Source organism: Saccostrea echinata, unplaced genomic scaffold, assembly GCF_033153115.1.
Source record: "Saccostrea echinata isolate AGI-Se365-2 ecotype Australia unplaced genomic scaffold, CSIRO_AGI_Sech_v1 ptg000010l, whole genome shotgun sequence".
NCBI lineage: Eukaryota > Metazoa > Mollusca > Bivalvia > Ostreida > Ostreidae > Saccostrea > Saccostrea echinata.
Window position 1 is genome coordinate 11,022,638 of NW_026889759.1, and position 26,910 is coordinate 11,049,547.

Here is a 26,910-nt window from a genome sequence, read left to right on the forward strand (position 1 = left end):
ATGGATCCAGTTTTGTACCTTTACAGTCGGACTGCTGAGTGGAAGCCATTTGATAAGTACTGTAACCAGCAGGACACATGGTACAGTTTTCCTGGTCTGCTTGACTCTGATAAGTACCATAAGGACAGGGGTCACAGCCATTGGCAGTGGCATTGGGCCGGTAACCAGCAGCACATCTGACTGTAAGAGAGTAAACCAACCATTATTCATGACAACTTTAATTCCTGATTCATATGTTTGAAATCCATCCAGAACTATTCATTTTGAATTCATTACTGTGGAAACATTATCACAAATTACACGATTACCATAAAGTCACACATATTACAAGCACTTTTTTGGTCAGAAAATTGTTCAAAAGTAGGGGATGCATATATTACATGGGAACTACATCCAACCCCATTAAAACAAGAGTATCAGGTCCTTAAGTCACATAAAAATTGTATACACAACATCAATTCAGGTATATCCAATGTTTGGCTAATGCCTGTATACAACCAAATGTTGCATCAGACTCCTACCAGCACTTACAAATAGAGCAGTCATCAATGGAATCAGATCCTGTTGTGGCAGTTAATTTGCCTCCTGGACATGTTACACATTTGCTTGTTGGGTCTACTGAGTTATCCTTGTAAGTTCCTACGGGGCAGTTGACACAGGTCAGTGAACTGGTGCTATTGTCCACTTCTTGTCCACTCTCACAGAAGACTGCAAAAAAAAACCAAACTAGAAATATGTCCATAGGATGTGAGTGCCCCGCCGAGGGTATATTAGTAATGCAACATGAAACTTTGTATTAGTGTGTGAAATTTAATAAGAATATCTTGAATATTTTCTTTAAAATTGAAATCTAAAAAGTTGGATATAGATGATAAATTCTCACCAAATTATGTACAAGTGCATAAGCTTACATAAATACATCTTAAATGGTTTCTTTAAAATTAAGTAAAATGCAAATTAAAGAAAAGTGAGGTCAAGGTCACAGGAAAGTTCAAGGTCAAACATTTTTTTTAATGCAGTTGAATAGTTCTCACAAATACGTATCAGCATATGAAGTTTGATAAAAATATTTTGAATGGTTTATTTAAAACTGAGTTAAATACAAATTGATAAAAGTGAGGTCAAGGTCAAATGAAAGGGCAAGGTCAAAAATGTTGATGCAGTTGAATTACTTAAATCAGTATGTATCAGCATATGAAGTTTGACACTAATTTAAGAAAAGTGAGGTCAAGTGAATTTTTGAAGAGAAGACAACACAATACATGTAGACTCAATCTTTTATAAGTAATTATACTAATTAAAAATGTTATGTGGTGGATGGAAAGTAAGGAGATGTAATGAAATTTATTCCTGTTGATTTTTCCACCAGTTTTGTCTGTGTGTTTGTCTGTCAGGACTTGTTTTTCAGCCATAACTCTCCAAAGGAAAGGTCAAGGTCAAAAATGTTGATGAAGTTAAATAGCTCTCATCAGTATGTATCAGCATATGAAGTTTGATAATACTATCCTGAATGGTTTCTTTAAAACTGAGCTAAACACTAACTTAAGAAAAGTGAGGTCAAGGCCAAAAAAATGTTGATGCAGTTGAACAGCTCTCATCAGTATGTATCAGCATATGAAGTTTGATAAAAAATATCTTGAATGGTTTCTTTAAAATTGAGCTAAACACTAATTTAAGAAAAGTGAGGTCAAGGTCAAAGGAAAGGTCAAAGTCAAAAATGTTGATGCAGTTGAATAGCTCTCATCAGTGTGTATCAGCATATGAAGTTTGATAAAAATATCTTGAATGGATTCTTGAAAAAACTGAGCTAAACACTTATTTAAGAAAAGTGAGGTCAAGGTCAAAGGAAAGGTCAAGGTCAAAAATGTTGATGCAGTTGCATAGCTCTTGTAAGTTTGTATCAACATATGAAGTTTGATTACACTATATTGAATAGTATCTTTAAAACTGAGCTAAACACTTATTTAGGAAAAGTGAGGTCAAGGTCAAAGGAAAGGTCAAGGCCAAAAAAATGTTGGTGCAGTTGCAGAGCTCTCATCAATATCTATCAGCATATGAAGTTTGATGAAAATATCTTGGATAGTTTCTTTGAAACTGAGCTTTGAGCTGAGCTAAACGCAAAGTGCAATGGAAGGACAGACAGAAGGACAGAAGGATGGAAGGACAGATGGATGGAAGACAGACATGACAAACACTATATGCCCTGGCCATATTCATGGCGGGGCATAAAAATTAAAAATTAGAAATGGTCAAACAAGAAGACTCAATCAGACTCTATTATATGTATCTCTGAAAGAAACTTAAAAATATCAGTTTCAAACTACCTATAAATCATGGAAATTGGAGCAGGGCTTATACTTACAGATACAGTCAGACTTTTGTGTGGAGCCTTTATTGAGGGTCATGTATCGTACACCACCACACGATTTACAGGATGTCTGCCATTTTTCATCTTGATACTCTCCCTTCGCACACTGTACACACTGTCCTGGTTCTCCATCTCTATAAGTTCCTTGGAGGCAAGAAACTGGAATAAAAGATATCAATATCTAGTGAGAAATTACCTTATTGTTCGGATTTGTCAAACCTCAGGATCTTGGCAAACTTTGAGCTTAACATATGGATTCAAGTTATCAAAGATGAGACTCTTATCATAGCAAAATCAGGAATACAAACTCTCTATAACATATACCTCGTATTCCACAAATCATTGGGTCTACATGATGAACATAAACTAAAGGTCAACCATAATCTTAATGATTACAGTGACCTTTTACATGAATCTGTACTTATTAGCATATTAATTACCTTTTTTATCTTTACAAAAATAACTTGTATTTTTACCTTTTTTAAGAGATCAAAAAAATGGACTTTGAGGATAATGAACTTTGGCATCCATATCAATAGGATTTTTACATGTTGCATGAACACAAACACAATCATATTCCTATTTGTCAATGATAACACATGAGTAAAACATTCAATTGGCTACTTACTGAGTGAGCAGTCAGCTACTGAGGTGGAACCAGTTGCTGGAGTTGTCTTGTCAGAAGGACAAGCAACACATACTGCTGTGGTTCCCAGGGTTCTATATTTACCCAAAGGACAACGTACACATGTACCATTGGGGGCCAGCTCAAAACCAGGATTACAGTCATCTGCAATTTGTAAAATTATGAAGTTGTTTTTCTTATTCGTTAAAAAAAACCAATAAATCTTAAGAAAAGGTTTTGAAATCCTTGAAACATTCTAATGCTATTACTTACTGTAACATTCACTTCTGGAGGTGGATTTAACCGCTCGAGTTGTTTGACCTACAGGGCACGGGTCACAATAGAACATTCCTGACTGGTTCTGGTAGAAGCCTACCTGACAAGGCTCACACCTACTTCCTGTCTGGTAATGTCCAGGGTCACAGATTGCTGAACGAAAAAGAGATATTGTCAGTGCTGGGCAATATAGCTCAACTTGATTTACATTTTTTCGGCAAATGCTGCTTAACAAAACATTAATTTTAATATGTGATGTAGACTTAATTCAGGGACTTCAGCCTCATTTTTTTTTTAATCTGCAACCTATATCCTTTACTTCTGATAAAAGTAAAAACTTATCTTAAACTAACTTAACATGCCTCTATTTAGGCTAGCTATAGTTCCTGTTTTGAGAACTTACTTTTACAATCTGTTGACCTGGTACTGGCTACAGTCTGTGTATTAGATCCCTGAGTACATGGCTTACAAGAGGCCTGGTCATCCAGATCTTGGTAAGTTCCAACAGGGCAGTCGTCACAGATACTGGTGACATTGTTGAAGAAATTTCCTGGTCCACATTTGACTTAAAAAGGAAAGAATTAGACTGAGAAAACATTGACCCATCAAATAACTTTTGCAGAAGTGTATATATACATTGCCATGTATAGATTAAATAAGTGAGAAGCCTTGATTTATGATATACTATTGAAATACAATATTCCTGGCTTTGACAAAATTCTTCTTGACCATGAGGTACGACAATGACCTGCCACAGATTTTGATTTCTTGACCTCAAATGTTAAAGTTGTAGACAGACAAACAGATAGACCCAATACAAATGTCCAAATTTCAATCTCTACAAAACCATTCAGTGATTCTTCTGGAAATCGATCTATAGGTTAAGCATGATTTGTGACCCCTGATATTTTCCACACTATGTATACCTATCTACATATACCTACCACAGTAGCCATCCACCACCGACTCTCCACTGGGACAGCTGTCAGTCGAGTCTAAAGTGAACTGATTCAGATCTGGTGAGCCTTTGGGAATTGTTCCCTGAAATTATTAAATTTCATCTGATGTACACACAAAATAAAGTTTCTCTTTATATCTTATCAAAACCTCAGATACTTAGGAGGTGCAAGGAACAAAAAACTAGGGAATGTTTACTTTCAACTGAAAGCAACCAAAAGAGAGTAATTATACCCCTCTTCCATTATTTTCTCATTAAGACCTCCATTTATAGGAAACACTTTTGTACAGTTTTCCTTGTTCATTGTCCCTCACAACACAGAGGCAAGTAAATTATAACAAACTTTCACAAATTTCCAAGCTTACATCATTATGATTTTCCACTCAAAATTTGAATGCAGGGGTATAGTGTCGACACTAAACTAACGGTGAGCTAAAATATTGATGCATATTTATAAAAATGGTTTTAATTACCAGATATGTCTTACCGAAAAATCAAAAAGCTGTGACTCCAGGATATTTCTAGTCAGAATCTCCTCAATGGTGAGTGTTTCTTGGGGATTACTCCTTGTGAGTGAGGCTCTATAAGGAAAAATAGACTAAATAACAACTGTGTCAGGTGCCACGGACTTACAATAGTAGATCTGTCAACTTACAATGACTTTTGAAAAGTATAAGCAATATTTGTACTACTCCCCTACCGGCAAATGTAATCTGATTCCCCTTAAAAGTTAAAAATGCCATAATTATGTAAAAAAAAAAATCACGTACCAAAATACAGCTCAATATCTGGAAGCGTTTAGAAAAAATCAAAAGCCTGAAAGGCTTCAATGGCATCGAACACGAAAAACAGTTTCAAAACATTTTTTTTTAATTTAAAGATAGGAGTAGGTCAAATAATTGACTTATAAAAATTTTAAGTTTTAAACAAAATGTCAAATTTACAGTCTGAGTCATTATCCCATGGTCCGAATAGAGCAGGGTTCGAATTGACTACACACCGTCGAACATGTTCATGCTGGATATCAAAGTCATCTTTTTCAGTCAGTTAAAGAAATATCAAGGATTTAAGGAATTTATATGAATATTATTCTATTTTCAATGTCTAAGCATTGTTTTAGTGCATCTAAACAATGACCGTAACTCGCTTTGTTGCGACTATGATCGAGATATGATCGGGCGTGGTAGGCCTACACGGTAAAATCTGATATGGAAGAAATACAGTAATAACTTCAGTTTTTATGATAAAATTGGTCATAAGATTGTAAAATCATTTTTTTTTACATTTGGAAATTCTATCCTTTTAGTCTTCTAGCATTCGTGTTAATTTAATATTGTGGTTATTTTACTGCCTATTAAATTGTATTAATACAAGTTGTTCGTGTTTACATGGTTCTCCTTCGTAAATGTTATTCATGTCATTCAACACAGCCTTTCTTTAGAAATTCATCCGCAAGAACTGTCACATTTTTCTTTTGTGAAAATAAAAATTAAAACAGGGTATCTTTATTATGTGACAAATCATTTGTAGATATAATTGATGCAATTTTATTTTCAAGCTATTATTCACTGTGAATATTTTCAAAGAAATCGATACATTGTTATTGCTATTTTCTTTTGCGGATGCATGGACTGACACATTCAGTCACGTAAAGTTTGGTTGCCCACTATATGGCATTCGAGCTCAAGAGCTCAATGCCATAAAAAGTGGAATATCAAGTGGAACAGATTGAGCAGGAGGAATCTTTTAGTCCTCTTGGGGTTTCACCAGTAGGGGACTTATAATTACATTAAGTGCCATAATTACATTAAGTGCCACTGAATTACAACGACTTACAAGAACATTCTATGAGGTGCCAATGACTTTACATTTACATGGACGTCAACTTACAATGACTCTGGAATGGTGATATCTACTGATGTTGGGCTCTGTGTTGTCTGACGTTTCCTCCTTCCACTGGATGTCTGACAGTTGATAACAATGGTCACATCACCACAGTCGGTCTGTCCACAGATTTTGTTTCCCCACTTCTGGTTAATGGAGGCAATGATTTCTTGTATTTTTGTAGGAAGTGTGTTTCTTATTCCTGTACAGTATGCAGTAGAAATACTTGGATATGCCAGTCTTATTTTTAGCTTCTTTTTTGCCGGGTTCTGGAGCACTAAAACAAAAATAGTTTTTTGAGAATGCATCATTATTTTAGTATTAATTTCAATTAAGTGTACTAATATCACAAAGAGAGAAAAAATATTTATCATTTACTGAAGAAACTGGAATTTTAATCTATAAAATGCTTAAAATGGATTTATGTTGTAAACTATAGACAAAAGTATAATAGGGAGTTTGTACTTTAATTTTGATTTAATTTCTGTCTGTATGACAGTCTATGCTTTCTTCAGTTAATTTTTCCAAAAAAAACTTACATCCACAAGATGGGAAGCGAATTGGAATGTTTCTGTTGGACGGATTCCATGCCCCTGTAGGTCCACAAGTGTAAACTTTAGGGGTGTATCGGTCAATTCTTCTAGTAGAATCAGAGCATGCAATTCTACAGCCAATGTAAGGGCTATAACTCCTCTCACAGGTCCTTGTTCCTAAATGTGGGGGTGTGGGATCTACGCATCTCTCAGCTTTAAATAGAATATTCAATAGAACTGTGAACAAATCTTATCTGAATACAGTTACTTTGGAACTTACTGTTTCTACTTTAACCATTATTGTCTCCTGTTTTATGATAGCAGATTTTATATTGTTACTACTACTTGTTACTTCACCTTTTTTTGGCTATTTTGAAATTACATCTATAATAATTTGAGAACTCCTCGTGCTTTCTTCAAAAATATTTTGAACTTTAAAACAAAAATCTGATAGGACTTTATCTATATGAAAAAACAAAAACAAAAAAATCCATTCTCGTTAAGTGTTTACTTACGCATAACATATATGTTGAAGGAACAAGAGACCGAGCTGCCAGTAGCATCACGTATGGCATAAGTGTTGGTGTATTTGCCCCATAAAAATGTATCTCCTGAGGAAATAAAGCAAAATCAGACAAGCTACATTAAGGTCTGCACATTATGTTCTACTGATGGCAACAGGAAATCACAATACAGTTATTCATATCTTGTTTGATTTGTACAAAAATATTTCAATCAAAATTTCCTTGACAATTTAGCACTTTGCCTAATGAACTGTCATATCCAACCTCCTATACAAATTCACAGCATTTTAATTATTGTGAATGTAATAATACAGGACTGGCTTTGTTCTTCCATACCTGATTTATAGGTACTCTCTTGAGATGTTGCCCTCTCTGGAATAGGCTCTGTCCATGTGACTGTAGTCAGTCTGTCTGTCGACACTTTGTACACATTGGGAGGACAGGGAGTCTTAAATATGGGGTAGACCTTGTCTGAAATGCAACATTAAATTGGTCACAAAGTTAACTATGTTATCTTCAGCTTGTATACAGAGGGATTCATAAAACATGACCAAAATAAAAAATACATGTTCTAGATATCTTTGCCAATGTAGCAATTAAGCTACATATTCAACCAAAATGCAAATGAACTCTTAGTGAATTTAGAAGGGAAGCAGAGATGATGAAAGCTACTCATCTTGCATTCTGTTAAGTTCTCCTCCATCTTATTTTCTAAAATTACTTGAATTCTAATTTCCCCTTTCCCCCAATCTAATCACTTACTGTAAGTTACACAGTTGTTGCCTGTACACTGTTTCTGTGCACTTGATGGATACACTGGTTGTACACCTCGATGATAGATGAATTCATTCCAGCGTAGTATGGTTCCATCAAATACCTTTCTTGGATCAGTAATTAGTTGAGGCATCTCATTTTCAAAGCTTAGAGCTCTGTTGTAAATATTCAACTGGCTTACATATCCACGGAAACCTGCTCCAACTGTTGGAGTTATGGAACTATCAAAGTCTCCACCAAGAGTCACCCAAATACTGTTCAATAAAAATATGTCTTACAATTACCCTGGTTAGGAAAATAGCAAATGATTATGGCATATCAACAGTTATCATTATCATTATGATCCAAGGATATTTGCTGTATACAGTCAAACTCCAAGATTTCAGCAAATTGGAAATGCCAGATACCTTTAAGATATTCGAGAAATCAACACATGTCGAAATTTATTTCTATAATCATGATGAGACCACTGACGCATTACTGTAAACCCTATTTGACATATCAGTGTTTGAGCTACAGAAGTTAAACAGTTCATATGAGATCCTTCAAATATCTTACTTTTTGGCAAAAGTAGAATTGTATTTGGTGGCAGTAATCTCAGCCTGTCGTAAGCTGTTTACCACTAAATCAAAACTACCATCCTTCTTCCACGTCACCACAACGTAGTTCCACCTTCCATCAGCCACCTTCTCCAGCTGATACTTGGCTGTTCGTGGATTCTGACCATCCCTGTCATACACTGTTAATCCACTGTGGTCAAGGGTAAGGAACTTTGTCACACCTGTCAAACTGTTGGCTGACCTACAGAAATCAATTTTGGTTCCAGGTTTTGCTGTCATATTTATTCTGGTACATGAATATTTCATATGTCTGTTATTTTAGTTTGGTCATGTTTAAAATATGGTATTTCTTTTAAAAATTAAATTGCTTAGTTTCATTGAATAAAAATTATAGGTAACAGCATAGTGGGATTATATTACAGTAAAACATCCTTATAATGAAGTACTAGGGATGGATGATTTTGCTTCCTTATAAACATAATTCGTTATAGCTGTTAAGCTCATAATATATTTTAAAGCCATGGGGAATGAAAATTACTTCACTGTAAGCATCAATTTGTAAAAAGCTTGTTCGTTATAAGCATGTTTTACTGTATCGTAAATGAAGGAAATTTTTCATAGTGTAGGTAATCAACTCTACTTAAATTCAAATCTTTCCTTTTAAATCCTGCTACTTGAATGCCAATTTCCTTGTTTTGAAATATTTCAGAAAAAGTTTATATGAAAACAAATCAGTTTATATTTTATGTACATTTGCTGAATGTTGAACATGTTCATGACACATTTCCTAGATCTTCTATAATACAAATTCTTACTTTGCAATGAAAATAGTGAGGAAGGTTCCAGTGATGGAGGAATGATAAAAGCGAACCCAAACACTGATAGAGAATGAGTCGGCATTCATAGAGATGGGGTAGGGCAGTGCTGCATATCCATCTTGCTTTGTCAGGTAGAAGTACATATCATAATTCACATCCAGATCTAAAAAAAAAAAAAGGATAAAATTATTACACTTTTTTCATTAAAAAAAATCACTCTCCCTGAGAAAAGTGCTACAAGAGACTAGTGAGCTTCAGCATTCACCTGAGTTTTAGAATTGCATTTTTTTTTGTTCTTTTTCTCATTTATTACTTAAAAACTTGCTCACTTCTTTGACATCCCTCTCCAGTTTTTCCTAGCGGACACCTGCAGTAGTGGGCATTCACCATATCAATACATGTACTGCCGCCAGTGCAGGAAACCCCAGCACAGTCATTTACATTTACTTCACAGTTAACACCAGCATAGCCTGTAATTCAAAGCAATAAATGTTGGAGGGTTCAATTATTAAGGGTAAAATACTTAAAAAGTGATTGGGACTTCCAAATTCAATTTGCTATATCCACTGTTTTTAATATACTGTAGATCACCAAATTTTCGCAACACCTTATTTTTGCGAGATTGGTATATAATAGCAAGACAAAATTTTCACAATATCTAGGTTTTGTCGTATATAATCTTTACTATTAGAAATATAAGCAAGAATGAAATTTTCGAGATCAAACCCTCTCGGGTAATTACGTGAAAATAAAGTTCTTGGGAATAAAAAGTGATTTACAGTATCCATGTTTTAGATACCCAAGTTTAGCTGTATAAAGCTTCCTACCTGGTTGGCAGTCACATCTAAAACCTGGGGCCAGGTTAACACAGGTTCCTCCATTCTGACACTTACTGGGATCAGCACAATGGCTAATCATAGTCTGACAACCCAATCCTCTGTAGTCTGTTAAAAACAATAAAAAAAACACAGCTTTTAAGGATCAATATCATGTTAAACAAACCATGTGATTACAACCCCTTGTCGAAAATGAATTTGGAATAGAAATTTTTCCGTCTTTTTTTTACTCCTCATTACAAAATCTTACCATTATTTGGGCAGGTACATGTGGAAGTAGAGATTCCTTCTTTACATGTAGCTCCATTCAAACAAGGTCTCACATCACGACAAATGTCTGGTTTGTTCTGACACACATCTCCATATGTATTTTTAGGGCAGCTGTTACAGAGAGAGAGGTGTTACCTTTTAAAAATTATTTTCTATAGAGATTTATACTAAAAACATCCAATATTTGCAATGTTTTACTGAGTGATACAAAAAATATAATGGTGGACAAGATAGTAATCTCCAGACAATTCCTAACTGACAGATAACTTCTACATATCAATGAAATTAAGATATTGTAAATAAAAAGATATTAAAAAAGTAATTATTTTATTTTATTTTTTTTTTTTTTTCACTTTTTGAAAAACTTAAGAAAATAATTAAATGATTACTATTTTATTTTATTAAATATGCAAGTTTTCAAGTTCTTTAATTTTGCCAGAGTATATGAAAGATTATTTTGGGAAGAGGGGGGGGGGGGGGGGCATCCAGAAAAATCATTTTGTTATATGTCAGTCCTCATCAACATTTAAACTAATACATATGTGAAGTTGACAAATAACTGAATTATACATTATACCAAATCCTGAATTCTTTACTTTACCTGCAGAAAGACTTCTTGAAAATGTTGATACACGGAGCTGTGCTGGGACATCTATTATTAGACTGGCATTCATCATAAATCATCTGGCATCGTTTACCGACCCAGCCCTCAGGACATGTGCATTGAAAATCTGCCACAAGGTCTGTACAGTTCCCACCATGCATACAGGGTGCAGACGCACACTCATCAATCGGCACCTAAAAAGTTAATACCCTTAGTGTTGCTACTCCTTTTTGGTAATTCTAAATTTCATATTTTGCATTGATAAATATCATGAAAAAAAAATGGACCCACCCCTGCTCCCAATTTAAACAATCTGGTAAGGTATGCATGTACTATCCAAATTATTTGTATGATAGATTACAGAAAGAAAGAGGCCTATGGGTCACAATGCTCAACTAGTCACCTTGGCTCCATTATTCCTTAACAGCAAAGCTTTAATAGAATATTTTGAAAGCCCCCCCCCCTTCATATATTCCTAAGAAAATTTTACCCCATGTAAAGGCCCCATCTTAGCCCCAACAATTCATGTTCTACTTTAACTTGAATCCACCAAATATGTGGCCCTGCTGTTCTGAGAGAGATTTTTTTCTCCACATGCACATGTAACATATAAAATTCAATCTGGGATAAAACTTGAATCAACAGAATGTGGAAATTTTTGTATATCAATATGATTTACCCTGATCTGAACAAATATGATGCTTGAACCGTAATATGACTATACCAGGTAATCATTTCTCAGTGGTTCTTGAGAAGAAGATTTTTAAAGATTTTAGGTTTTAACAAATATGAATCTGCATTACCAAAGGACACTTGCATTGAATAAATTTGATCGGATACTCGATACTTGTCAAGTTTTATTGAAATTGACTAGGGATGTTAACAAATAGTTGACTATTCAACTTTTAATGAAATGGACCAACGATCAAATAATGAAGCAATATTTGAATTTTATTATTAAATTAATGTAATAAAGGAGTGATAATGAGAAGGAATTCTCATCTCAAAATTGGAAAAACGTCTTTCCCCAGAGACAGTCGATAAGATAATTTTCCACAACATAAAACGGTTTACTTACCATTTTACTTATAGGAAGTGCTTCACTACCACCAGAATTATTTGTCAGTTACTGTCTGTGCTGTTTTTGTAATAAATTATCTATCAATATACTGGGCTGTGTTTGTAAAGTTCTTAATTGGACTTGATCTTATACCATGTACCAATTATATTTTGTTATTTTTAGACTGTTCAAATGCAAGGAACACATCATAGCCATGACATGTTTTGACACTTTGATAATTATTAAAACAATTAGCTTACATTTTAAGGACATTTTGATAGCCGAAGCAATCAATAATTAAATTAATTAAGCAGTATCCAATGTCTTTCCAAAAATTATATTTAAAAATAAACTTAGTTGTTATGAAATTGTCATATACAATTTTTTTATATTGAAAAATTCTAAATTTTTGTAGAGGACATAACTGTTTAGCAATATCACAGGCATCTGATGTGTGCATAGTGCGAGATCTCCCCCCACCCCACCCCCAAACACAATTTATTTCATAATTAGCTTTAAAAAATATTGGCTGGCAATTTTTAATGCTTTCAAAAATAAAAACTGATTGTACAGACCGATTTATGAATTTGATTGATGGGAAAATCATACATTTTGGAGAAGATGTATACATTTATTTCATATCATCGTGCTATCCACACCTTGCATTAATATTTTGATGTTACTTTTTCAATAGATTTATAGATCAATAGAGTTATAAATATGTCATACACCAGTGAAGTTTGAAATAAAATTCAATTTCAGAAAATGTTCCGAATATTCCACTACCATTTGAATAATGCAATTGACTACGGAAAATAAATATTTTTACATCCCTAGAATTGACCCAATGGTTCTGGACAAGGAGATTAAAATGTGAAAAGTTTAGAACAAGACAAAATTTAATCAGAACAAGAGGCCCAAGGGTCTTAACGGTCACCTGAGTACAACAATTTAGAGGATCCATAAACTGATAAATGAAGCTTTAATTGTTGCCCAATAACAAGAAGATTTGTACGATTAAGATCAACAAAATAATTGGTCTAGTATCTTTCTATCTGTCCCCCATTTATCACTATTACCATGCAAACTTTTATCCAAATGTCTATATTATTACTAGGGATGTCAATTTTATTCGGACAGCTTAGTCGAATAGTCGGAGGCTTTAGTCGAACGATAGTCGAATATTCATTGAAATTTAAATTAATTTTTCATGTCATTTTCACTATTTGTCTTTTATAGACTAGTTGTACAATATTTAACCTACGCTATCACCATTATACAACATACACATTTACATAGTACAATAAATACTGTACATTTACATTTATCCAATGCATTTGATTTCAAAATTAATATAATATTTAATGCACATTTTATCCAAATGCAGGATATCAAATACTTGCATTTGTCCTTTCTTTTCATAAAGATAGTATATGTATTCGTTAATTAAAGCCATTTGTGCATGTCGTGTCAGTGACCTTTGACTGTTAAACAATTAAAGCGTGTCTCTTATAAAAACAAAGAGAGCTTGCGATAAATTTTAATTATGAGATTTCGTGCAAATAATCAATACAATCTTAAAAAGACTGCATGATATTAATATTGGAAAGAAACATCATTTAATTACGCTCATAACTGTCCCCCAATTTACATGTATTTACAATTTTGTAACCGCTAGCTGTTTAATTATTCTTTATGAATAGTTGCATTACGTCAGATCTTATAGAATTGCAGGTTGAAACTTTATAATTTGAATCTACAAAACCAAGCAATTCTTGAACGTCCTCTCCATTTACAACGATAATTGGTAGACAATCCTTGATAATCATGTTTGTGATAGCAACATTTTTCTTTCTGGCTCTGCCTTTTTTTTTTTTTTTGGCTTTTTTGTAGAGAACTTACTTAAGAAAAGTTTCACTTGAAGACTGTGTTTACTACATGTATGTTTGACGGATTCGGCATATGATACATCATATGCTCCACTGCAGAATACAAGTACAAGTTGTTTTTCATCCTGAAATCCTTTAAAGTATTCCAAAAACTGTAGATTTTGGAGGCATATTTGCCGAACATAAATCAACATACAAATAATTTCCTTTGAAAAGTTAAACCATACCCAGAGTTTTACTTACGAGAACATTGATCTGTATATAAATGAAATGGGCGAATCCAAGTTTATTACCTTGAATTAAAAATTACTTTCAGGTAACACATTTTTAACGAATAACCGACTAAAGAAATTTTAGTCGATAGTCAGTATGATCGAACGATAGTCGAGTACTCGAATATTCGTTGACATCCCTAATTATTACCTCTCACATTGGCCTCATTTGGCCTTTGAAGAACATTTAAGAAGACAAGTTATTTTTGTTTCATTTTTATTCATCTATGATTTCCAAGTCTACCTGATGATTAAAACTATGAAAGTACTTTTTATATTATACAATAAATGTTCTTGCACAATTCTCTTATTCTATTAACCTTTCAAATACATTATCTACAGTGATTAATTATCAAAAGTGAATGGCAAAGGGGAATAACTTCACTCAATAGAATACAAATTAATAGAGCCCTGGCCAGGACCAGAACACTTGACTAAATGGTCCAGATGTTGAAAATTTACAAATTTGGAAGAGGTACCCTCATCATCATAACTATGCAATTAGTTGAAGATTTTCAAAGAATTCACACATTTTAACTATATTAACAAATAGAGCCCCCCCCCCCTCCCCCTTCAGAGAAACAACAGAACCCCTGGGGCCATAAGTTTAAAAAAAAATTGTAAAAGCATCCTTGCTCATCATAACTATACAATTGTTTCTTTGCTTTATAACTAGGAGTAGAAAAAAATATTTTGAAAGAAATTATGAATTTTCACTATAAAATCAATAGAGTCCCCCCCCCTCCCCCCCTTCACCAGAACCCCTGATCCAGGGGCCATGAAATTCACAATTTTAGAAGAGGCAGCCATGCTCATCATAACAATGTACTTAATTAGTTTATTTCATTCCCAGGAGCAGAGAAGAAGATTTTCAAAGATTTAATGCATTTTCACTACATAAACAATAGAGCCCGCCCTCACACCAGAACCCCTGACCCAGGGGCCATGAAATTCATAATTTTGAAAGAGGCAGCTATGCTCATCATAACTATGTACTTAGTTAATTTATTTCATACCCATGAGCAGAGAAGAAGATTTTCAAAGATATAATGCATTTTCGCTATGTAATCAATAGAGCCCCGCCCTAACACCAGAACCCCTGACCCAGGGGCCATGAAACTATGTACTTAGTTTATTTATTTAATACCCATGAGCAGAGAAGAGGATTTTCAAAGATATAATGCATTTTCACTATATAATCAATAGAGCCCCACCCTAACACTAGAACCCCTGACCCAGGGGCCATGAAATTCAAAATTTTGGAAGAGGCAGCCATGCTCATTATAACTATATACTAAGTTACTTTATTTCATACCCAGGAGCAGAGGAGAAGATTTTCAAAGATTTAATGCATTTTCACTATATAATCAATAGAGCCTCACCCTAACACCAGAACCCCTGACCCTGGGGCCATGAAATTCAAAATTTTGAAAGAAGCACCTATGTTCATCATAACAATGTAATTTGTTAATTTATTTAATACTCGTGAGCAGAGGAGAAGATTTTCAAAGATATAATGCATTTTCACTATATAATCAATAGAGCCCCACCCTAAATCTAGAACCCCTGACCCAGGGGTCATGAAATTCACAATTTTCGAAGAGGCAGCCATGCTCATTATCACTATGTACTTAGTTACTTTATTTAATACCCATGAGCAGAGAAGAGGATTTTCAAAGATATAATGCATTTTCACTATATAATCAATAGAGCCCCGCCCTAACACTAGAACCCCTAACCCAGGGGCCATGAAATTCACAATTTTGGAAGAGGCAGCCATGCTCATTATAACTATGTACTAAGTTACTTTATTTCATACCCAGGAGCAGAGGAGAAGATTTTCAAAGATATAATGCATTTTCACTATATAATCAATAGAGCCCCGCCCTAAACACTAGAACCCCTGACCCAGGGGCCATGAAATTCAAAATTTTGGAAGAGGCAGTCTTGCTCATTATAACTATGTACTTAGTTAGTTTATCTAATACCCAGGAGCAGAGAAGAAGATTTTCAAAAAAATAATGCACTTTCACTATATGATCTATATAGCCCCACCCTAGCACCAGTACCCCTGACCCTGGGGCTATGAATTTCACAATTTTGGTAGAGGGCTCAATGCTTATTACAATCATGCCAACAGTTTGACTGCTTGATGTCCAGGAGTAAAGAAGAAGATTTTTAAAGATTGCATTAATTTTGGTGGTTTTAGCCCCACCCCTCAGGCCACAGGGGGCAGGGACCATGAAATTCACAATTTTTGTCCCCCTTCACCCATAGATGCTATATGTCAAAATTGGTTGAAATTGGTTGAGCAGTTTCAGAGAAGAAGCTGAAAATGATTAAATGTTAACGCACGACGGACGACTGACGACGACGGACAAAAACGGATAGCAATAGGTCACCTGAGTGACTCAGGTGACCTAAAAACTCACTTGACCCTTTGGCCCAGGTGAGCTTAATTAAAATATAAAACAAAAGCCTAATGGCCTCAACAGTGGATTGACAACAGCTTCATTTTTTGGAACATTTTCTTAACATTTTTCCCTCTTTTGATATAATCCTCTTTCAACTTCAAATTTATTCACCCAGCCCAAGATACCATTGTCTGAATAAATTTGAATTTACCCAACATAATGACATTAGCTTAAAAATTTCCTCTCTTTATACTCACAGAACAGTTCTTTCCTGTAAATCCTGGTCTACAATTACAGAAGAAATCATTGACTTTGTCCACACAGCCAAGACTTCCCTCAGGACTACAGGGATTTGAGGCACATTCATTAATATTGCTCTGGCATACATCCCCTGAAATAATAACCAACATTAAATTCCAATTTCCAAAAGGACATGAATATCACAACTTGCAAAATATATACAGTACAATCACTCACATGACTAAATATATGACTAAATAAGACTTTCCTATCCTTGAAAAGAAGATTTTTAAAGGTTTTGCCTATAATATATTCCTATGTAAAATTTTAATCCCCTATTGTGGCCCCACCCAATACCCAGGGGTCATTATTTGAATAAATCTTTATCTTCACTACCTGTGAATGCTTCCACAATAATATGACTATTTATGGCTTTGTTGTTCTTAGGAAGAAAAATTTTCAAGATTTTTTCTGCTGTATATTCCTATGTAAAGCTTTGATCTCCCATTGTAGCCCCATCCTACCCCCCGGGGGTCATGATTTAAACCAACCTAAATCTACAATACCTCAGTATGATTCCATATTAATATGACTCAATAAGATGTTTTATTCTTGAGAAGAAAATATTTCAAGATTTTTTTCCCTTTATATTCCTATGTAAAACTTCCCCCATTTTGGCCCCACCCTACCCACCAAGGGTCATGATTTGAACAAACTGAAATCTATTCTACCTAAGGATGTTTCCATAAAATTTGACTAAACATGGCTTTGCTGTTCTTGAGAAGAAAATTTTCTCAGCTTTTTCCTATATATTCCTATGTAAAACTTTGATCCCCCATTGTGGACCCATCTTACCCCCAGAGGTCAAGATTTGAACAAATTTGAATCTACACTATGTAAAGAAGGTTTCATATAAGTTTCAACCTTTTTTACCCAGTGGTTCTTGAGGAGAAGATTTGTAAAAGATACCACCAAATTTTCATTATTTCTTAATTATCTCCCCTATGAAGAGGGAGAGCCATTCATTTGTAAAAACTTGAATCCCCTTTACCCAAGGACACTTTTTGCCCAGTTTGGTTGAAATTGGCCCAGTGGTTCTGGAGGAGAAGATAAAAACATGAAAAGTTTACGACAACAACAGTCCTCAGAAGGACTGTAATCCATACAGTCATCAGAAGGACTGTAATCCATACGTCATCAGAAGGACTAAAATCCATACAGTTATCAGATGGACTGTAATCCATACAGTCATCAGAAGGACTGAAATCCATACAGTCCTCAGAAGAACTGTAATCCATACAGTCATAAGAAGGACTGAAATCCATACAGTCATCAGAAGGACTGTAATCCATACAGTCCTAAGAATTCACAATTATCAGAAGGACTGTATCTTTCAGCAGTAAAGCATGTTACACTGATCTTTTAAAAATTGTTTTTTTTTTTTATAAATTTAAAAAAAATTATCTTACATTTTATTGAAAATTCCCCTGCCATAGCTAAATATGCAAAATCATTGAAATTACAATAGAAACCAAGTATACAAATCACTATATTTACCTGAATAACCTGCAGGACAGGTACATCCATATCCCTGGCTACCTGTTTTATCATAGCAGGTGCCACCATTCTGACAGGAAGATGGGCCACAAGAATCAATGTCATGCTGACAAAGCTTGCCAGTGTACCCAGATGGACAACTACATGTAAAGTCATTAAATCTGGAATTACAGAATCCTCCATTTTTGCACGGGTTTGATGAACAGTAGTTCTTTACATTACAGGTACCACCTGGAAACACTGTAAAAAAAATCATTTGAGAAGACTGCATTAAACTGGCAAAACACTGGCACTTAGGGTTCAAACACATTAAGTTACCTCATGGTAATTAAAAACAAGAAGTGTGAATTCGCTATATCCGTGTTCGTACTAAACGAGTTTTACTGTCCTAGCATCAATATACAAGATTTTTGTGGACAGATAAAAGCTGATCGATATATACAATTATATCATGCAAATGTAGTCAAACTATTGTTTTATCTAACTCCACATCCATAGAGAAGGAATGTCAATCCCTGTCAAGTATGTATGGATACGTTGAGAAATTGTGATGGTGTAGTTATTTAAATACTAGGTCTATTAATCACAGACAAATACTGTAAAATCATTTACTTTCTAAATCTGTCAAAATTTTGTGGGTTGACCAAAAAAAATTGGTTCAAGGGGATTTGATTTTGTGGTGAAATAAAAAAGTATTGAGTTGTATATGACTTAACATTTTGTGGAGAACTGTATTAACACTCAAAATTTAGTGCAATTGTCCTCAAAAACTGATTAGTGTTATCATAAATAAGTGCATTTGAAGCCTAGCTTCTATATGAATTTATTTTGTTTATATATAGTATTTACTTGACTTAGCAGATAAGCAGCAGTGTGAAAGGTGCTGAAATATTATTTTCACTAATAATTAAGTCCCGGCCTTAACAGGATATAGTTTACTGAATAAAGGGCATGTGTTTCTCTGTTAGACTCCTCCTACTGGCACACCCATGGAGGGAGGTTCATACCTTTGTAAACAGAACACTTGTAGCGTACTTCATAGTCATCACAGGGATTATTTTGTTGGTCTGTACACTCAATTCCTTCTACTCCACACGCCATAGAAAACACATTCCCAGTCTGTGATGATGATACCCCAGAACCAACAACACGACATTCCGCAGCAATTGGAACTGTTCCATTGCAGACATTTACGCCATACTGAAAAGGATAACAGTATGACTGCAGTATATTTTAATGGAATTAATATTAAAGCTACAACAAAAGGCTTAGGATATTTCAGCCCTTTTATGTACTGTCCTCTTCCATTTTCACTGGATGAAACAACACATTCACAGATGGATAAGTGGGAGTGATCAATTTTAGTATTTTTTGTTTATCTCTCTATTATACAGTTATGGAATGGGTACGAGGGAAATAGCAAATTTAAGGGTTCCCCGAGGGAGGAAACTATTTCCCGAGGCGGCGAAGCCGCCGAGAGAAATAGTTTCCTGCCGAGGGGAACCATAAATTTGCTATTTCCCAAGTTCCCATTCCATAACTGTTTTATTATACCGAAACAATCGTAGACGATTTAATTTTTTTACCAGACATTCCGACATTTAAAAAAAAACAATGTAGAGGCAAAATCACAAATACATGCGGTTTAACACATTGTTATAAGTAATGCATCATGTCCTAAAACAATTAAATTATTTTTAAAAAGTATTTTCACTGACATTTCAAAGAATTATCATTGTCTTCATTTTGCTAGAATCCAAGTATGATTTTGACATCGCATGTCGAAATGTTTTGACGTCATAGTTACATTGCTAATAACATGACGTCACAGACTCGAGATTTCTTAAACGCTCCGCCCACTGAACACTTTGATTGGTTAAAATTACTAATAAATATTCATGAGGAAGTAGTCCCAGGGAGTAGCTCTGATTTTCCAGGGAGTAGTCCTCAGATGAGGGAAATAGTCTCTTCTCGTGGAAATAGACAGTTTTATGGTATTAATTTTATATAGAGTAATTACAGTAGAGGTATAATAAATTATAATAATGGTTCATTTGCTTTGATTATTAAAGTCTATTTGAACAGACAAATTCATTAACCTTCCATACTTTCTTAATTTTCTATCATTTCCATACTCTTTCAATCATACCCAATACAACATGTACATGTGTTACTTACAGTGGACAGCTGTGCTCTCTTTTCTGATTCTGTTCCTGCACTTGGAGGACCCATGTCATACCAGGGGCTCCAGTAATCATCTACAACAAACCACAACAGCATATCATTTAAACTGAAAAAAAAACATACCCTTAGTAAAAACGGTTTCAATTCTTTCTGATTGTTAAAGATCAAATGTCAACATCTAAGAATTTTAGTTTCTTCTCTAAAAAGATACATTTAGTTTTCCATATTAATTTTCCTCTTATTGTTCCAATAAAGTAAGGTATGCAGTGAGCAAATGAAAATAGAATATACATATGAAAACAAGAGTTTTAAAAATCACAATACTCATCAGTCAAATTTCTCTTCCTGACAAATGAAACTATCCATACTTTCATATTTCTAGTCAAAACTTTGGTGAAATACAGTATGTCCCTTATAGGCACATTCCTACTGGGGCTTTGACTTAAACAAATTTGAATTTGCATTACACAGCGATGATTGCAAATTAATATCAGAAATCAAAAATTTTTTGTTCACTTTTGAAATTTCTAGAAATTTCCAACAAACAGTTTTGTTAAACTGTTCACCTTGCTGTATTTCCATAAAGTCACGATTTCATCAAATATAATTCTATCCTGCGTGGGTATGTTTGCATATTGTTATGATTATAATTCTGGGTTTGATATTCTTGAAAAGATTTATTCTTTAAATAAAAAAGAACCCTTAATTTTCTATCATGACTCTATCCTGGCCACTGGCTCACCTTGATAGGGGTTCTAGAGGTTATAAGGCTCACAAACAATTTTCCAATTTCAAGGTCAAAGGTCAATATCAGTTCTTCACTTTTGTCAAGTTCTCAATTGTTCCTGCTTATTCTATAGCTTTAATCAATAAACTAGTAGGATGTATAACTTATACAGATCTCAGATCCAAAATTTACTTAATAAATAACTTACCATCGGGACTGTTACATTTCTTTATGTTGAGAACAGAACCTGGTGCACTGGTGAAGGTTGAGGTTACTGGAGAAGTTTGATACAATAAGCAACTTCCAGCTCCAAATGTAAGGGCCTGACATCGTACCTCATTGTCACACAGTTGTCGACAGAAGTTGATAGTCACACCCGATTGCTGACTATAACTGCTTAGGCTGGTTCCATTGTTCAGATACATTTCATATGGACAAATTTGACCTTCAGAAATAAAAATTTAAGTTAAAGGCCTTTTTAAGAGAATTCACCCAACAGACCCAAAAGCTAGGATTCCCATCTGTCATGCAGACCAATTAGGAAATCTCAAATTTACTGGTCCAGGGGTCCATATGACTTTCATGCATTGTCCTCAACATGAAATGTTTATTTTTCTACCAGTATGTCTTTTCAATCATTAAAAAAATATAGATATATTTTTTATATATATTAATATATATATTTTTCTGTCAGAAACTCACTAACAAACAATTTTACCATACACCATTCTATCAATATTCTACCAATAAAAATAATAAGAAAATGTTACCAGAACTGCCCATTTTCTAGAATTTACCTTAGGGTGTATGTTTTAGCTTGCAGATTTCCATAAATCTAATCAATTCGTGAGCAGATACATGTACAGTGGGCGTTCTGTTTTATTCCTGGTACCTACCATAAGAATAGCCTGGATTACAGATACATCTGTAACTGTCCAGAGGATAGGCATCCACACATTGGCCATTATTACACCGATTGAGACTGCAGGGATTGACCCGATTCTGGCAGCGTAGGCCTCCATACCCTACAGGGCAGTTACATGTGTACGTGTTCACGTAATCTGTACAGTTTCCACCATACAGACAAGGATTGGACGCACAGTCATCTACAAAAAATTAACATATACAATATGAAGTTGGACATAAATGCAGAAAATACATTGATGTAATTTGAAATTTCAGATGCAGGTAAAATCTTGTAATTAATAAAAACTAAACTAAAAACAAGAGGTACTGTGAGCACTGAGCTCACAAAATGATATCTCCCACCTCCCATATGATTATAATGGCAAAGTCCATGTTTTGCTATGGGAGACCCGAAATAAGTGTCAGATCAAAAAGTAAAATAGGAGGTGCGTAATAGCAGTACGTAATAAAGTATCATTAAATTTTATTTAGTGGTATAGGAGGAGTTGCGGATAAGAGATGGATACCCCTCAATATTAGAGAAAGAATGGCAGTGTCTATAGTTTGCTACTGGAAACCCGAAATTTGTGTCCAATCAAAAAGTAAAATAGAAGGTGCACAATGGCACTATGTAACAAAGATTCTGTGAAAATCTCATTAAATTTCATTCAGTGGTACAAGAGGAGTTGTGGATAAGAGATGGGTACCCCAAAGCGTAACGGATGGATGGACATTAAGACAGATGGACTGACACTCCATCACTATACCCCCCCCCCCCCCCCCCCCGCCCTGTTTTTCAAGTGGGGGTATTAAAAAATTATCTAAACTTAAAGCCACGACAGAATTAGAGAAATCAAATAGAAAAAATTCTTAAACCCTTCCACTATTCAAACTGCTATGGAATGAACTAACTTTCACTATTTCAACTTATAATTAACATTTAATTAATGCCCACCCCTCCCCCCTAATTCTATCCATTCAATAAAAAGAGAAAGATTCGACAGCTCAGATACTGGAAAATTGTACATCCATCAAACTGACTTTCACATATAGTAATTAAATGAGTACAAAGCTAAGGATATTTACCAATATTTGTTTGGCAATCATTTCCCATGTATCCAGATTTACATTTACAGATGTGGCGTATGTTGTCATAATTCAAACATTCCTGAGTGCCGACAGTATTGCACGGCTGAGTGTTGCATATATTAGACTGACTGGCACACCTGCAAATGAACATACATAAGACAAGCACATAATTATTGATTTAGGAGGAGGAAGGGGGAGGGGGGCTCAGGTAGTTGTCCACATTCTTTTATCATTATTATTGTTGTTTGAAACTTTCTGAAGAATAAATGATGTCATCTGGAAAAAATGTGCATATTTTATCTTTAACAAAACAAATATGAATTTTACCATTTACATTTTAAGTAACCCTCACTTTACACCTGTGCAAGTACTACTGAATATGATTCTGAATTAAGATACAGGTTGTGCAATACAATACATTGTGAATTTTTTTTATTATGGATATAACACATACCCAGTAATTCTACATTAACACGTTACAAAGATTTAAGCCAATGTTTAAATCTTTTACCCAAAAAGGATTAAAGATTTAAAAGAGAACTCAAACCCTGTGTATAAAATTTGTTAGATTTTCTTATATTCACTTCATTTCTAAACATTTATTGAGTGCATATGTATGTTGGAATGTATGGGGCTACTACAGTCTTACCTGGAGTTGTTACTGATAACAACAGAAACAAATATGATAATAATGGAAATTTTGACCATGCATTTTTTGCTTTTCATATAAAAACTGCCTTTTTCCAGGTTCCCAATTATTTTGAGAAACAAAATATTTCTCTTTTTTGTTATGCCTAAGGTAAGTTCATTTCAATTCCTTTGGATTAAAAACAAATGTTTTAATAAAATCAAATAAATCTTAAATACTCTAATCCATTAGAAAAGTGATTCTACTGTATTTGATCAACCCTGTTATAAAGTTCATTGGACTTTTTGTATTTTTTTTAAATAGAAATCATTTTTCTTCAAATTCTCTTTTCATCACCCAAATTTCTTTTTACTCTAATGACAAAAATGAAAAATTATTCATACATGTACTTCTAATAATATACATACGTTGTTCCAGAAAATCCATCCAAACATAGGCACCGGAAGCTATTCAACAGATTCACGCACATGCCACCATTTTTACACGGAGAAGAACTACATTCATCCGTTGTATCCGTTTCACACCTATTTCCTGTTGTACCTGAAAAAAAACAACATATAATCTGGTGAAAAGGAAATTTAAAATTACTCACATTATGCTTTATAACAAAATTCACTTAAAAACATTTAAAAGCAAGAAAATAATGGATCCATTTGTGAAGTAAGGGACCTTAAAAGATCATATTTTGTGAGTTTTTATATAATTATCAGATACCTCTTATACATGTAATCTACACATTAACAATTCATAATCTTAGCTGGGAAAGCCATCCTCATTAAAATGACACTAAATTACCTAACCTTGTAAAATTCACATAAATTGAATTAAACATGAATCTACAGAAATTTGTGCTACATTTTTAATAGCTATGGAATCTACAGTTCTATCATTTATCACTGTACGATTTTCAATGCTTCATCAGAAAATGTTAACTGTTGGACGTGTGGTATTACATAAATAGTGCAAATTTTTGAAGGTAACAGTTGAAATTTACACCCCTCGGAAAACTATTTCAACTGACACATCAGCAGATGTTGACAATGGTTTTCAGAGGGGTGTCATTTTCAACTGTTACTCTAAAAAACATGCACTATTTATTTATTAAGTTAATGTTTGGAAACCTTTCAAACTCTCTGCTTCTGTTTTTCTCAATAAGAAAACTTCAAAAAAGATTTACCGACCTCTTTATTGTTTATTTGATACCCAGAGAGTCCTTTATCGTCGAAAGTTTTGTTATTTCTGCACTCACAAGCATTTTTCGATCAAGCTACATCGGACCCAAACTCTGATTGACGTCAAGTTTACTCGGCTTCTTTCAAATGCACAACTGACGTTTTGAGAATTCTACAGCGAACCGTACGTGCATAATTTACACACATGTGACATTGTGTTACCCATTGTCAAATATGTCGCTTATGCTGATAGTAACATTACAAATTGCTAAATGTGTCTAAACCAATCAGATTTTAGTATTTCACAGGAAAGTAATATAATACATATTGTTAAATGCATCTAAACCAATCACATTTTAGTATTTAACATGAAAGTATAATAAAACTATTTACCTGCTGGACAGCTACAGGTGTAACTGTTAATGCCACTGACACAAGTTCCACCATTGTAACAAGGTTGTGAAATACAGTTGTTGACCTGCATCTCACATCTGGTACCATAGTAACCAACAGGGCACTCACAAATGGCTGAGTTATGTCGAGCAACACAAGTGGCACCATTCTGACAACTAAGGGCAGGACACAAGTCTACAGGGGACAAACAAAAAATGTTCAAAGATTTGATTTTCAATTTTAGTCAAAATCAATTCCTTTCAAGCATTTTGAGAGAAATGAGTAAAAAGGATTTTAAAAGAATTATTCAGAAAGAATGAGTGGACTTAATGCCCTATTTTGGGTGTTTATGCGATTCTTCTACCCAACTGTAATTGAAGTGAATCCAAAATATTTTACAGGCAATAGAAAGATCTACATACACATATATTATGTAGAACATTTGTGCAAAAGCAATGCCTTGGTGCCACGAATCAAAATTGAAAAAATAATACATCAGTGTTGCTGTCCCGGATTTGATGTGTACCTGGAGTGGTTTTTAGGTCACATAATCAATATAAATAAGAGACAGGATTATCTAATGGCATCAGTGTAGACATCTCTCTCTCTCCTTCTCTCTCTCTAGATATTCAAATCTGTGTATGCTATATTACAGCTATGTCAATATGAAATTAAGAGATTTTTCTGGTAAATGTTGGGAGGACATACTAAAAAAATTTGCTAAATTCCTCAAATGTTAGACCAACCAAACACACTCTAAATCAGATATAGATTAAGGTCACATTTAAGAATACAGTGTAATTGTTTTCACAAGTACACTCACTGCTGGACAACATGGGATAAATTCTAAAATTCAACAGGTCAATGGATTCGACAAATCAAAGTTAAAACAGTAATAAAAATGAAAGCGACAAGTTTGTTATGAATAAGTTTTTGTAATATTAATCTAAGCGCACTTTTGTCGGTTCACTTCCTTTTAACATGACATTATTTTGTTCAATATACAACCACAGTTTTCTTAAGAATAACCAACAATCATGCACTGATTGTGTATTCAGATAATTAAAGAAGTGTAGCGCTGATTGTCTATTGATATTCAAGAAATCTTCAGGATCTATGCCTTTGATATTTATTTGGTTTTCACTGAAAAGAGTGTTTTAAATTCATATCTATAGAAATAATACACAGTAAATATATAGGTGATCTTGTTTATAGAAAGAAATTTTTTTTTATATAAAACTTCAATTTACAGCTATTTTCAGGGTACTCAAGTCCATCCATTCTTTTTAAAAATTCTGTACAAGGAGAGCCATTGCCATTGAAGAGTA

The 26,910-nt window shown here is 34.1% G+C and overlaps 1 protein-coding gene across 1 annotated transcript in view; it reads right to left on the reverse strand.

The window, feature by feature from the left end:
* Nucleotides 1-26,910, reverse strand: part of LOC133184388 (uncharacterized) — a 67,029-nt gene that overhangs the window by 13,912 nt on the left and 26,207 nt on the right. Inside the window, exons 30-57 of the mRNA XM_061319442.1 lie at nucleotides 25,583-25,777; nucleotides 24,425-24,557; nucleotides 23,366-23,505; nucleotides 22,270-22,479; nucleotides 21,582-21,818; nucleotides 20,641-20,720; nucleotides 19,470-19,662; nucleotides 18,463-18,702; nucleotides 16,923-17,056; nucleotides 11,028-11,224; nucleotides 10,407-10,537; nucleotides 10,148-10,264; nucleotides 9,650-9,790; nucleotides 9,318-9,483; nucleotides 8,501-8,743; nucleotides 7,931-8,196; nucleotides 7,505-7,639; nucleotides 7,160-7,255; nucleotides 6,651-6,857; nucleotides 6,118-6,388; nucleotides 4,715-4,808; nucleotides 4,214-4,310; nucleotides 3,673-3,834; nucleotides 3,267-3,422; nucleotides 2,997-3,158; nucleotides 2,363-2,527; nucleotides 532-708; nucleotides 19-180 (exon numbers count right to left, since the gene is read on the reverse strand). Of these exons, the coding sequence (XP_061175426.1) occupies nucleotides 19-180; nucleotides 532-708; nucleotides 2,363-2,527; nucleotides 2,997-3,158; nucleotides 3,267-3,422; nucleotides 3,673-3,834; nucleotides 4,214-4,310; nucleotides 4,715-4,808; nucleotides 6,118-6,388; nucleotides 6,651-6,857; nucleotides 7,160-7,255; nucleotides 7,505-7,639; nucleotides 7,931-8,196; nucleotides 8,501-8,743; nucleotides 9,318-9,483; nucleotides 9,650-9,790; nucleotides 10,148-10,264; nucleotides 10,407-10,537; nucleotides 11,028-11,224; nucleotides 16,923-17,056; nucleotides 18,463-18,702; nucleotides 19,470-19,662; nucleotides 20,641-20,720; nucleotides 21,582-21,818; nucleotides 22,270-22,479; nucleotides 23,366-23,505; nucleotides 24,425-24,557; nucleotides 25,583-25,777 (4,707 nt within the window). The remainder of the gene's footprint in view (nucleotides 1-18; nucleotides 181-531; nucleotides 709-2,362; nucleotides 2,528-2,996; nucleotides 3,159-3,266; nucleotides 3,423-3,672; nucleotides 3,835-4,213; nucleotides 4,311-4,714; nucleotides 4,809-6,117; nucleotides 6,389-6,650; nucleotides 6,858-7,159; nucleotides 7,256-7,504; nucleotides 7,640-7,930; nucleotides 8,197-8,500; nucleotides 8,744-9,317; nucleotides 9,484-9,649; nucleotides 9,791-10,147; nucleotides 10,265-10,406; nucleotides 10,538-11,027; nucleotides 11,225-16,922; nucleotides 17,057-18,462; nucleotides 18,703-19,469; nucleotides 19,663-20,640; nucleotides 20,721-21,581; nucleotides 21,819-22,269; nucleotides 22,480-23,365; nucleotides 23,506-24,424; nucleotides 24,558-25,582; nucleotides 25,778-26,910) is intronic.